Source organism: Hemiscyllium ocellatum, chromosome 4 (assembly GCF_020745735.1).
Source record: "Hemiscyllium ocellatum isolate sHemOce1 chromosome 4, sHemOce1.pat.X.cur, whole genome shotgun sequence".
Lineage (NCBI taxonomy): Eukaryota > Metazoa > Chordata > Chondrichthyes > Orectolobiformes > Hemiscylliidae > Hemiscyllium > Hemiscyllium ocellatum.
This window is the reverse complement of record NC_083404.1, coordinates 16620949-16635332: the sequence shown is the minus strand read 5'-3', so window position 1 is coordinate 16635332 and position 14384 is coordinate 16620949. Positions and strand designations below refer to the sequence as shown.

The 14384-nt window shown below is 38.0% G+C and overlaps 1 protein-coding gene across 1 annotated transcript in view; it reads right to left on the bottom strand.

Annotated features, from left to right (window-relative positions):
• Positions 1-953: 953 nt before the first annotated feature.
• zc2hc1a (zinc finger, C2HC-type containing 1A) overlaps positions 954-14384 on the bottom strand; it is a 48588-nt gene continuing 35157 nt past the window's right edge. Inside the window, exons 6-9 of the mRNA XM_060823981.1 lie at positions 11807-11900; positions 9847-9970; positions 6982-7095; positions 954-2082 (exon numbers count right to left, since the gene is read on the bottom strand). Of these exons, the coding sequence (XP_060679964.1) occupies positions 1893-2082; positions 6982-7095; positions 9847-9970; positions 11807-11900 (522 nt within the window). The 3' untranslated portion in view covers positions 954-1892. The remainder of the gene's footprint in view (positions 2083-6981; positions 7096-9846; positions 9971-11806; positions 11901-14384) is intronic.

Sequence of the window (14384 nt, the reverse complement as noted above, 5' to 3'; positions counted from 1 at the left end):
TGATCAAAAGAACTTTATTTCTACACCAATTCCCACAAACTTCAAAGATGATCCAGTACTTTTCTGATGCAGTCATTTTACAAGAAACTATGGGAAATAGCCAGATCCCCAAAGTGGCAATGAGATAAATAACCAAATAAGAGGTTTTTCCCCAAAAATTAGTTTGGCTGGGAGATAGCTATTCAGCAGGATATCAGCAGAACTTTTCTGTGCTTTCTCAAATAGCATTGAGATCTTTTAACTCCACCTGAGAAGGGAGATTGGTCTTTGATATACCAGTCTAGATCTTCCAGTATCAGGATAGTTGGAAATTAGCTCACCCTAAAAACGTCCCCTTACATGTCTTATGACAATGGAACACTTCTTGGATTTGATGGGCTGAATGGCCTCCTTCTGCTTCACCATCTTATGGTTTTAAGGACCGCATTGACTTGCCAATGCAGATTACAAACTCAAATCCTCAACTTTTGTGTTCAGAGGTGAGTGCTACCAAATCTGGTATTTTAATAATTTAGACCAATGTAACAGTATCTATTAGCCCTCCCTTTTGAGCAACACATATGATTTTGGTGTATTAAATTTAAACATTTTAGCATTAATATTGGATTCATTTTTCTCATTAGAAACAAATTATTCATATGAAACACCCTTGATACATGAAAAACACGTGTTCATTGGTACTATAGACCATTGACAATAACTCAGCAGCTTCAAATAAAATGGCAAGACAGAAGAATTGTAATTCAACAGCATCACACTGGTTTATGCCAATTTATAAGCAGCATATAGCCTGTACATGTGATGTAGGTTTGTCTTTGGAGACGAGGTGAGCTCTTCAATTATCATAATTGTCTTGCATTGTCACAATAATCTGTCAATAAGTAGTTTCATTACCAGTATAACCACTTATTTCTTTAATTATTTCAGATTATTCAAAACAGTCAGTAGTTGAAATAAACAAACATTTCATCATTTTGTAGTGTATCAGCCTAACAGCTATATACAATCACTAACATAATATGTTTTATACTGAAAACATCCACAAACACTTCAAACTCCGGTTATTTTGTATTTGCATAATCTGCTGTTTTTTAAATCATTTGGTACAGTAATGTGACTCGTCGGTTTAAATTAACGAATAGATAAATGAGATAAAGCTTTCACTTGATTTTACACATAACTGCTCAGCAAGCTCACAACTTTTATCTAACTCTTGTGAGCTGGTATGTTCAGCATATCATATGTTTAGCTTTAATTGTATTATTATTCAACCCAGAATGTTTCCATTCGGTTTGCCTAATTTATAATGTATTTCATGAGTGGCAGGTTTGTTATTATATTTGGATGACAACTCAACACTGAGCCACAAGTAAAAGCAAGGGTAAGTTTTCTTCCTTCCCACCCCAACTAAATTGTTTAATTTCTTCACTTAACTATTATTATGCAGATTACTCGACACAAAATATGTTGAATGTTCTTTTACCTGACTAGGGAAACCTTCTCTATAAAACACAGTGAACACCCACTGACTACATGCTATTCTTCTCCCACCTTAAGATTCATGGTGAAGGCACCAGTCTGACCGCAATTCTAGTGCAGTCAAGTGAAAAGAAATTCAAGAGCTCTGCTATAATCTGATTGCCTTTTGTAAACAACACAGAAATTAAGGATTCATATCCAAATCAGTGATTCTTACTATTTCACATTTTCTACTTTGCACAGCACAGAATTCAGAGATTAAAGTACTTTGCCATTACACGATACATTTATGTAAATGTTCACAACAATTGCTTAAATCTGGTAGTGTATCATTGAGCAGTGCAAAGCTTAGGAGTGATGAGCTTTGAAAATTGCATCAGCATGTTTTCCTTGAATGTAATTATTCTGCATGATCAAAGGGTCATCCTTCTCACTCCACATTCGCAACAGAACTTTGCGCACTCGATAGGATACTTGGTTCCACATTCATGACAAAATCTTGGCAATTGCTGTCCAGCTGAACTTCGAACACTGGCTTTCATGATTCCATCATTGACATTTAGGGAATTATCCCTGGTGTCTGAACTGGATTTCACATTATTCCTGTAAAAGAGAAGTTTGACTTATCTTAATGAAATGGGAAAGATTTAAGCTTCAACAAGTAGCAAGATTTCAAAACTTGAAAACAGCCAAGCGCTAATCTGATATAAAAGTAATAAATGCTGTAAATACGGAGCAGGTCAGAGGCATCTGGAGAGAGAAACACTTTGGGCCCAAATGTTAGATCTGTGCTGGGACGGTTGCATCTGGCACTGATTTTTAAAAAATGCTTACAGTGTGGAGATCCATCTTTTCTGATCCACCCATGTAGAAGAACTCTGTCAGCTCAGGAATCCACAAAGAGGGCAGCAAATAGAATAAGTGAAGATGGAATTACCCACTTCCATTGGTCTGGTTGCCATAAGTTTTATTGTCCAGTAGTAGTGGGGACACTGGGTGTCACGTGGGTGAGTAGATTGAAGGCATAATTAGGTATGATGGGGTCAGGGTTGTCAGGATAGGTTGTAAGTGGGGATGCATAGTTGGATGGTAGAGGATAGTTGGATGGTAGGGGCTAGTCAAGTCAGATGGGGAGTTAGTGCGAGTAAGTGGGGGTGAGTTTTGGAGTTACCTAGGCATTAGACAAGGATTTGTCAAACATTCCATGAGGAACTACCCAAAGTTGAATCGTTCTGTGTCATCTGTCCCTCGTGGAGAAATTTGCAAAGAAAAACATCTTTGACTACAAATCCATCAAGAAGTGGCCAGCACATAGCATCCTCAAGACACTGCGGGACAAAGAAAGGGTAGATTCTGTTGGGTTATTCCCTGAGTAGACTGTCAAAGTCACCTGATAGAATGGCTAATCACCAGAACTTTCCAAAAGCACAATGACATAGTTTGGCTGGTACTGAGAAGGGCACTACCTGTGAGGTCTTTCATGTATGCCTGGACTCTGTGCCACTTCACATTGCTTTTGAAGTGGCTGCAGGGGAGTACAGACTCTTACATAGCTCCTTCAGGCAAGTGCTTTTCCAAATCTGGAGACAGATGCAGTGGTTTTTGTTGAGGCTTGTCCTGAGCAGCTCCGTGATGCAGGACTCTGTGCTCTACTGGCTGTTCCCCGGGATGCATACTGAGATACACATTGACTGAGCCTGGTGGATCATCAACTCGGTGAAAGATGCTCTTGACCAGCCCGAAACTTGCCCATTCCTAATTGCCCTTGATGCCTTTAACATAATAAACTCAACAGATACTTCATAAGAAAATGATTGACACATAGCCACATAATATGTTAAAGTAGATGAGAAAGGCCTTGTCAAAGTGATAGATTTAATGCAGCTTCATACAGAAGGAAGGGAACTCCAGAACCTAGGGCCCAGGCAACTGACAGAATAGCCACAAGGTTGGCGTTAGAGGAATACATATCTTGTCGGGACTGTGGGGTGGAGACACTCAGAATAGGGAAAGGGTTAGGCTATGGAGAAATTTAAAACACATGAGAATTTAAAAATTGAAGTGCTGCATAATGCAAGCAAGCACAGGTGATAGGACACAGACACAGAGTTTTGTATCATCTGAAGTTTAAAGAGAGAGTAGAACACAACAGGCCAGCCAGAATTGCAGTAGAATTGTTAAGTCCAGAGAGTTATGAAGAGTTTCAGCATTAGATGAATTTAGGTAAGCTATGAATTGAATGATGCTGTTTGGATGGAAGTAGTTGATCTTATTTGTGGTGTGGTTGTGGTTAGAAACCATTTTATAAATGCCATTAAAATGTTCTCCTATATTCTTTTGGAAGAACACCATCCAAAATGTTTTTTTTAATCTGAGATGGTTAGCTAACTTTTATCTTGTAAGATGATGGCTTGAACTATGGTGGTTAACTCTATGTTAGATATTGCCTGATATGGCTCAGGATCTCCACTCTGGGATGGCAGTCTCTGGCACATTTGCTACAGAGAACTAGAGTGGGTAGAGAAGGTGCATGATACATTGGGCTCTCTTGGCCAACTGAGCTTTCTGTTCCTGTTTGCTTTAATAAAGAATTTTAACATTTTTAAAAAATATAAATTAAAATCTTTTTGATTTAAATACAAAAAATGTTTTGTATAAATGACTTGGATGAAGGCGTGGTTGCTAAAGTTGCAGATGACACAAAGAAAGATAGAAAAGTAAATTGCATAGAGATTACAAAACAATATAAATAAGTCAAGTGAAAAAGTGGGTAAAAAAATCAAGCAAATGGAGTGTAATGTGGTCTCCTGACTTTAAGGATATAAATGCATTGCAAGTAATTCAGAGAATGACCGGACTGTTACCTGGATTACTTAGTTGTCTTATAAGAGAAGAGCTAGAATTATAGAAAAATTACAGCTGTCTGTGCCAGCTGAATAAACTGGATCTCACTTTCTGGCAGCTGGTTGCTAGTCTTGCAGATATCTGCTTTTCAGGTACAGGTTAAGGGTTCATTTCAAATAAGTCAAGGGTTGGACAGACGAGGTTTGTATGTGTTGGATTTTCAGAGAGTAAGAGGTGACATGATCCTTAGGGGTCCTGACAGTGTGGATGTAGAAAGGACGATTCTTCTTTTGGAAGAGTCTGAAACTAGTGGTCATTGTTTAAAAAATAAAGTGTCACCCACTTAGGACAGCTGAGGCAAATTCTTTTTCGCTGAACAAGGTCACGGCTCTTTGGAACACACTTTGTCAACAAGTTGGGGAAGTCAGAGTTTGAATGTTTATAAGGCAGAGGTGGATAGATTTTTGTCAGGGGAGTACAAGGTTGAAGGGTAGATAGGAATGTGGAATTGAGACTACAATGAGATTAATCATGATCTTATGAAATGGGGGAGCAACCACAAGGAGTTAAACAGCCTACATCTGCTCCTAATTTTGTATGCTTACATGTTCGTGTGAGACAGTGAAAGTGGAAAATGGCCAATATTTTCTCCTGCCTATCCAGGTTCCACCAATGTAGAAGACGCTTTGAGGACACAGGCCTGGCAGCTCACAGTTAGGTGTCTTCAATTAAGTTGACATTATTCCACAAAATTCAGCTTGGATATAACAGCTGCTACTTTTATTCTGGGTGTTTATTTTAGCATCAAGTGGCAGATTGCTGGTGATAGTGGAGTCTACATATGTGAAGTTATCTAGCATCCATTCTTGATGCAGATAGGAATACAAAATTCAGCGTCAAGGATATGGCCATTCCTTTATCCAAGGTTGACAGCAAAAACAAGTTCTGTACGGGCATGGGTTAGTTTCAAGCTGAAATTATTTTTCTTAATGGCATGCGAGTACAGTGCTATCAGCTGATACCTACGCTTGGATGATGACCAAGTGCACTTGTGTCTTGGATCTTAGACAAGCAAAGCTCAGCAGCTTTAGCACCTGTTCCTCACAACAATCAAGTTAGACTTTTAATTCATAATAGTGTCATCCCACAATAGTGTTACTGATTCACAGTGAAATTGCAGTGTTCTTTCCAGGCACCAGCCTAAGCAAAGAGGTCCAGAGTTTCCCAAAATCAGGATGCCCCTATTGACCTCCCTAGGTGAGCTCTACATATCGAAAGCAGTGCATTTACCATCAGCTTCATTACAGGCGTTGCCAGAAAGTCAACATATTTAGATCTCAATCTGTCTTTGGACTCGTCTCCAGATATTTTCTTTGTCAAGAATATACTTTCTTAATCTTTAATTCTCCAAATGTATTTACCAGACATTGGAGTTATTTGCTTATAGCTGGGAGTCTGGTTCATCATTTCCCGGGTGTGTCCAAATACCAGTGAGACTGCACACTATTCCAAATAAATACTAATTCTTCAAATGTTATACTCAACAAAACATTATCTCCAAGCCAACCAGTCTTGTACATATGGTGCTCCTTTTTAAAAAAATTGATGCTGGGTACAAATTCTGGATTTCCATACCTATTACCAATGCTTAAAATCATGTAGTAACACTGTGGGGAAGCACTAATTCTAAAAGATTCTGCATCACCCTTCCAGGATAACCTGTCAAGTGATAAATGCCAACTTGATTAGATTAGAATTCCTACTGTATGGAAAGAGGCCCTTTGGCCCATTCAGTCCATACTGACCTTCCGAAGCGTAATCCATCCAGACCCATTCCCCTACCCTATGTTTACCCCTGACTAATGGACCGAACAGTATGGGCAATTTAGCATGGCCAATTCACCTGAACTGCACATCTTTGGATTGTGGGAGGAAGCTGGAGCATCCAGAGGAAACCCATGCAGACACAGGGAGAATGTGCAAACTCCACACAGATAGTTGTCCGAGGTGGGAATCGAGCACGGGTCCCTGGTGCTGTGAGGCAGCAGTGCTAACCACTGAGCCACCGTGTCGCCAAGCTGTAAAGTTAACTGTAATATGATCAGAGCAGTTCGTGTCTCACAAATCAACAAACGGAAAACAAAATCTTACAAATGTTCAGCTGCAACACACTGTAGCATCCTTCTGAGTATATAAATTATTAAGAAAACAGACAATAGGTGCAGGACTAGGCCATTCTGCCCTTCGAGCCTGCACCACCATTCAATATGATCATGGCTGATCATCCTTAATCAGTATCCTGTTCCTGCCTTATCTCCATAACCCTTGATAGCTCTATCCAACTCTTTATTAAATGAATCCAGAGACTGGGCCTCCACTGCCCTCTAGGGCAGAGCATTCCACACAGCCACCACTCTCTGGGTGAAGAAGTTTCTCCTCATCTCTGCCCTAAATGGTCTATCCCGTAAAAGATAAACGCTTGCTTCATTTTGTCAATATATTTAAGACTACATGAGAAAAGTGAAACACTTCGAACTTTAAACTGAATTCCAAATAAAAGTGAATCCTCACTCTTCTGGCCATAATAATGACATTAAAATAGCTTAAACAAGGCAGTTTCTTTCCTTTCCAGTTATGGAGTATTAAACACTATATCACCTTATGTAATTTTCAGCATTGTAGGTCTTTTTGTTCACTGAGCTTGTTCCAGCAACATTCCTCATTCCACTTGGTAGTGTTTGTGTTCGAGATCTGATGTTACTGGGTAAACCCCTGAAAATGAAAATGAAATTATCAAAAAGGTAAATTCATAATAATTTATGGATTAAAATTAACTGTAATATGATTTTTCTCAATAAAATGTTATTAAAATCACGGTTACAGTTTTTGTATCAAGTATTTTCAGGCCAGTTATACAATGCCCAGATATACAATGCCCATTCCTGATGAAGAGCTTATGTTTGAAATGTTGACAACGCTTTCTGACCGGCTGTGCTTTTCCAGCACCACACTTTTTGACAATGCCACATCAGTAGAGGAATATTTGCATCTTATGGCATTCCATTTTTTTTTTAATAGTTGATGTCTTGAAATAAAGCCAGTAAAGCCAGTATTTTTGCTTACTTATACAAAGGCAAGTCAGGAGCAGAGACTGACAAAAGGGTTTGTGATCATGGTTTGGCAGTCAGAGTCCCAAATGGTAGTTGCACCACTAAACACACTAATTACAATATCTTTGTTTGTGAAAGATTTATTACATTTCTAACTTTTCCTAATTGGAGGTAGATAGGGTAAACTATTGAAAATATAATGCAGAAAAAAGTATAACATGGACTGCTATACTTGCTGAATTAACAGAAGTATTTTATTGAGAAGGTGCGTATTTAGTGGTCAAGGATGGATCATAAAAGCAGCATGAAGAGGGCAAGAGAATTAGGAGAACTGGTGTCAAGAAAGAGTTGCCACAGTTGAGTGTGTGGTGCTGGAAAAGCACAGCAGGCCAGGCAGCTTCCAAGGAGCAGGAGAATTAACGTTTCAGGAATTCTGATCAAAGGCTTATGCCCGAAACGTCAATTCTCCTGCTCCTTGGATGCTGCCTGGACTGCTGTGCTTTTCCAGCACCACACACTCAACTCGATCTTCAGCATCTGCAGTCCTCACATTTTCCAAAGAGTTGCCACAACCAAAGGTTCTCCTTTGAGGATTGCAATTTGGTAGATAAAGTTCTCTGAATTATTTTTGGATATGATCTTGTTCACACTGGATGTCTGGAATGGAAGTGTTTTATTCCCCAGTATTAACATCATTTATCTCAAAAGCTCAAAAAGCGAATAGAAAATAATGCAATTGACATTTTTGATTAATCTGCAATTATACCAATGATGGGTTGATTATGAATATTTAGGAACAAACTTTAAAAGAAAACAAGTAAACATTGCTAAATTTGAATTCACTAATTCAGAATAAATTTCCAATTTGTAAATTGTTGCTTATCATAAAAATAAAAAAATGACTAGGGAGGAAGTCCAGCTTTTATTTCAAGACATCAATTATTTAAAAAAATGAAATACCTTAAGACGCAAGAATTCCTCTACGACTGTGGTAGTTATATCTTGAAAATCACTGCATTAAGTGAAACTGCATTTTGTGAAACACGCAGTCCCACAGAAACCCGTACAAGTGTTCATGTTACGTTCCTCGAACATAGTTAGAAATTTTAAGGGCTGCCACAAAAACTCTTAAAGGAGACCCACCATTTTAATCTGGCATTGCGGTCAGTTTTTTTTAAACAATTCACGAGATTGTCACTGGAAAATCATTTGTGCGATGTGGGCATCATTGGATGGCCAGCATTTGTTGCCTGTCCCTAGTCAGCAACAGTGAAGGAATGGTGATATACTTCCAAGTCAGGAAGGGTGAGTGGCTTGGAGAGGAATTGAAGGTGGTGGTGTTTCCAGATATCTGCTGCTCTTGTCCTTCTAGATGGAAGTGGATTTGGAAGGTGCTGTCTGGGGACCTTTGGTAAATCTCTGCAGTCAACTTGTAGATAACACACACTGCTGCTACTGAGCATTGGTGATGGAGGGTTAATATAAAACACGTCTTATCTCATATACAAGATTACTCAACTGGAAGTGTAAGGCTGTGGACAGTTTTTAAGATCTTATTCAGCCTTAATGAAGACTGGCAATGGTCAAAATGAGCTGAACAAATAGCAGCTCGCCCTGGAACGCTAAATTTTAGCATTTCTTATTTATTCCTCTGCTCTATTGAGAGTTGCGTAAGAACTGCGTTGTCATGCATCAGGCATGTTTTATTGCAATCATGGGTAGTAAACTAGAAACCAGGCTAACCTAGGACTACTTGTATTGTAATGCCCAAAATAAATATTTGCATTATGGGAAGTTAACTGTGCTCGTAAGGTATGCAATTGTTTATCCTCCAAAGCAGTAAAAATGTAATTAAGTCAACCATTCATGTTTCAATCATAATATATTGTCCAGTAAAGCTTCTACCAGATTGTGCTAGATTTTTCCAATGTAAATCTTTCAAACTAGTTTTTTTTAAAAAAACTGACCATGATACCAGATTGACTTTATCAAAGCAGTGGGTCTCCTTTAACAGCTTTTATGGCAGGTCTTAAAATTAAGTACAGAAAAAAAAGAAACCTGACCATTGCATACTAATGAAACTAGTAAATATTTCGGTATACCAAAGGGTCACCAGAACCAAAGGTTAACTTTGATTTCTCTTCGCAGATGCATCCAGACTTGCTGAGCTTTTCCAGCAACCGCTATCTCTGTTTCTGATTTACAGCATCCACAGTTCTTTCAGTTTTAAAATATTTTGGTATGGTTTGTTTTGAAGTCAATTTCTGTGAAGTCTGCCAAATTCAAACCTATAATCCCAAAGCAAAGGGCAATGATGCAGCCCACCGTTTCATCCCATTGTATTCAATTTAAAATAAATCCACAAATTCAGTGACTTCCATATTGGTACATATGGATCCTTATTAATCCTCACCCAGTTGGTTGAGTTAATGCTCCAGCCACGTTACCAACACCAGATGAACTCCGTTTTGCAGGTGATCCATCTCGAAGTTTATTTTCATAGGCTGCTGTTAGGTTACTTTTGGTGGTAGAAAGTCCTGTCGACAGAACACTGAATATCGGCTTTTACTAAATTATTACAATTTCAATCAAGTCAAAGACTTATAATGAATAACTTACATTGAAGGACAACAATGTTTTCCCTACATTGGTACAAGATCCAGACTGAAGATGACATTTTCATAATCGATGTGGGACATTTCATAAGGGATTGGTATAAATCTCAATCTTTGACATGAAATTTGCATATAGCTAAGCTGAAAAGCCATTGTTCCCAAAATTGAAGCACCATGAAGAGAAGATGACCACAAATAATGTTTTTTTCAGAAAATGTACTCGGAGAAATGGCTGAATGATTGCAGATTGAAAAATACACACCTAAATCACAGCAAAATAATTTTAAAATTCGTACATAGTAATAACACATTACATCACATTATTCTAAGTACAATTAAAATGTCCTGTAAATGATTATGATTTAACCAGTACTTTGCAAACTACATTCAAAGAAAACCAGTGTATTATTTAAAATTTCTCTGCCAGTATGTCCACTTTTGGTAAATAGATCAGTAAGTCCGTTCAGCAAGATTTGTATGAAGGGTACAGTTAATAGTAGTAAGTGTCAATATGAATAATAAATAGTGTAAAGCAGGTATACACAAACAACTAATGACTCATGGTCTATTGGAATTTGATATCACATGGGCTTTAGAAGCAAAGTGGATGTTCCAAATATAGAATTCAAAATAGGTTACATACAAGGCATAAGATTTAATGTGCAGAAAAAAATTCAATTCACTTGAAGATTAACATAATTGACAAATTGGTTATGACTTTCACAACTCACTGATATTGTTTATATTTTAAGAAAGCAAAATCATACTTTCAACTGGACACTTTCGTGACATTGTTTTACTTTCACAATTAGGCTAACTGGTTAAGATGAGAAAAAGTCCCACACAGGATCTTTGCGTGTAGTAAATTACTTAACTTCAATCATCATATTCACAGAGTTTGTTGCACACTGAAGCATCAGTATTCAAATGTAGAGACTTTAGATAAAAATTGCAACAGCTAAGATGTGCAGACTATTAGCATTCCATAGCCTCAATCTGCTTCAGTGTCATTCAAGCACTTAATCTCTGTCATGACAATAGACCATAAACCCAGGTTATACAGCTGGTTTATGTCTTAAACTGCAGACGTGTTTGTGTTTTATCCTTCCAGGAATATACAAAGGGGTTAAAACAATCTGCTGGTTTGTATGTTATTTGGCTGATGTCTTAGTGTGGACTAGTTGTGTTGTGAGGTTCACAGCTTATGGACACCTGTACTGCAGGTAGAGAAAGATTCTCACTCACTCACTGACTTGTGAAAACTAAGCAAGCCAGTGAATTCACCATCAAAAAAACAGGACAAAAACTTGTCGGCTATCTTGCAGACTACAAAATCTTAAAATTAACTACCAATGTCAGCAATATTGGCATCATCCAAGTTAATGGATGCAATGTTCTAATATCTACTTATTAAGGAATCCAGAGACTGATACACCTATCTTTTTAACTGTTACCTTTTAACTCAATTCACACTTTTTATCCATGTGTATGTACTTCATATTTTACTCATCTTGTGTCACATTTTGTAACTAATAATCTCACCCTTTGTTTTACTCAGAAAGAATCTTTCTAAATTAATCTTGTCGCCACCAATTCAGAAATAATTTGAATTAAGAAGGGGAGTCCGTTCATCCTTCTTCACCCAAAATCATAAAATAAATTGGAGACCCTCTCTGGGGACTGATTGTAACATACATACAAAAATACAGCAATAGGGAAAAAAACTAAATACACAAAATGAAAAGAAAATCCACATACCACTTTTCCCACCAACAGAAGGCTGGGGAATCCTTGTTGATGCACCAGGTGTTGAGACTGGTGAATTAGTCTTCTTAAGCACTGGAGACCGATGCTATACATTAATAAAGACATACCAAAGAACAAATTTAGTCACAAGCCATATAATGAAAAAGCATAGAAGGCAGCCATTTGGCTAATCATGTCTATATCAAATACATATTCCTATATGTTACTTTTCATGTATTTAGTCAATCCCATTTAGAATTACAGCTATAATTTTATTAATGGGCACCAGTGTGACCAGGCCAAGAGGTCTACATAATCAATGTAAAAGCACACACTAAGTAGTAGAAATGCAATGCAGAGGGAATGCACATCACTGCTGTGCTTTTCTTACAGCATAAATCACTTACATAATAATCCAACTTTGCCTTAAATAAAACTTACGAGCAGACAGACTTCTCACTCACGCATTCAAACTACTCAGCCATCGAGGAGATCGCAATAATATAATAAAGTTGCAGTATTTCTGGTCCATAATTTTTTTGCCGCTTTATTAAGAAAGCCTGTTCTTAAGGTGCCAGTTAAAACAAAGTTTGCTGCATATTACCAAATCTACTTCTTTCACACTTTCAGGCAACACATTTTAATTAACTTGCTGCATAAAAATTACAGTTCTTTCATCAATTATCTCTGGTTACCAATCTTTCGTCCAGTGCAGCCACTTTTCTCACTCTATGAAAGGGTTCAAGATTTTGAATACTCCTATTCAATCTTCCCTTAACCTTCGCTGTAAAGGAGAACCTCCCAGTTTACCTGATCTCACTTGTAGTTGAAGTTTTTTATTCCCTGTAAGATTCTTCTGCACTTTCCCCAAGGCTTAACATCCTTCCGAAGGTGAGGTACCCAGAACTGAATCCAATACACTAGCTTGGGTCCACCAATGTTGACTAAAGATTCAGCAAAGCATCTTGCTATTATATTCTATGCCTTTAATTATTAAAAAAAATCCTGTATAAACTTTTTCACACTTTTCCACTTGCCCTGTCAACTTCTAAGCTATTCAACTTCTGTCAAATGGGAGAACTATACAGCAAGTCAGCATCACTGCGAAGCAGACTAGGAAGAATAAGTAGTAAGAAATGTGTGTGTGTGTGTGTGTGTGTCTCTCTCTTTTTCTCTGCTGTTAAAACACCAAAGCCTGAAGAGACCAGTTATTTTCTCCTACCACTGACTGTAATGTGTGGCTTTAGACCAGTAGCTAACAGACGTTGCTCTTATTGTATCAATTGCCCTTTACCTCCTGCAAAGACATGACAGCATGTGGAGAAAGGAGATGAAGAATAGGAAATCCTGACAAACAAAAGGAATGTTTCAACAAATTCGGTGGACTGATACTATTGAACTGCATTTCCCAGCTTATTTTTTTTTTAACAATCCTCCAACCTCAACACCATTTTTTTTGTTTGTATGTGTGTAGCTGGACCAAATGGTGTTATAAGTAACAAAGCTGTAAATTTGATAGTTCAAAGCTATTTATTTGTGGTTAGAATGTACTTATTTTTAGCAAATATAGTAGGCACAGGAACCTGATCAATGTTTTCTGTTAACTTGAATCCAACAGAGGGGTAAACTGGGGACTTTGAGTGCTTTGATTAAATCATTTTGTGGTGACCCTGAGAGTAGTGGGGCTTGACCATAAGCACACTTTCCAAAGTCAAAAAGTGTGGTGCTGGAAAAGCACAGCAGGTCAGGCAGCATTTGAGGAGCAGGAGAGATGACCTGCTGTGCTTCCCAGCACCATACTTTTTGACTCTGATCTCCAGCCCTCACTTTCTCAGAGACATTTTCTAAATGGGTTGTAACAATATAGAAAGAGTATGGGATCCTTGGAGAACTCGGCTAGGGAATGGATAGAGAGAAGCAGGAAAATGGCAGATAATGTAATCCAACATTTTACATTGGTCTTTAAGGTGGACACTGTAAATATCCCAAAGATACCAGATATGTAAGATGCTAATGGAAGGGAAGGTCTTATAAAAGTCTCCATGCAAGGGTCAAAGTATTTGACAAACCAATGAGACTGACGTTGCCAATCCCTGATTGATCTACATCTAAGCGTTTCAAAGGAAGTGTCTGTAGAGGTATTGGAGACATTGGCCAAAATATTAGAGGACCAATGCAGATTTCTGCGGTGATGTCCTGGATCTGAGATGACTAACCTCAAACATGCACACCATCTTCCTTTATTCTCGGTACAATTACAACTAGTGAAGAGTTTTTGCTGATTCCCATTGACTCTAGGGACCTCTATTGCTATACCTCAGTCAAATGTTGCCCTGATGTTCAGTGCAATCAGTCTCACCTCATGTCTTAAGCTCAGCTTTTTTGTTTATGCTTGGGCCAAGTCTGTAAGGAGGTCACAAATGGAGATCAGTTGTCCTGGCCAAATTCAAATTGAAAATCAGAGAGCTGGTTAGTCTCATGATACCACTGTCAATTTGAAGATGATTTCAAACAGACTCAGGGCAGTAACCAGCCAGGTTAAATTTGTCCTTTTTGTTCAAAAGATATTGTGGGGTAGATGTCAGCCTTG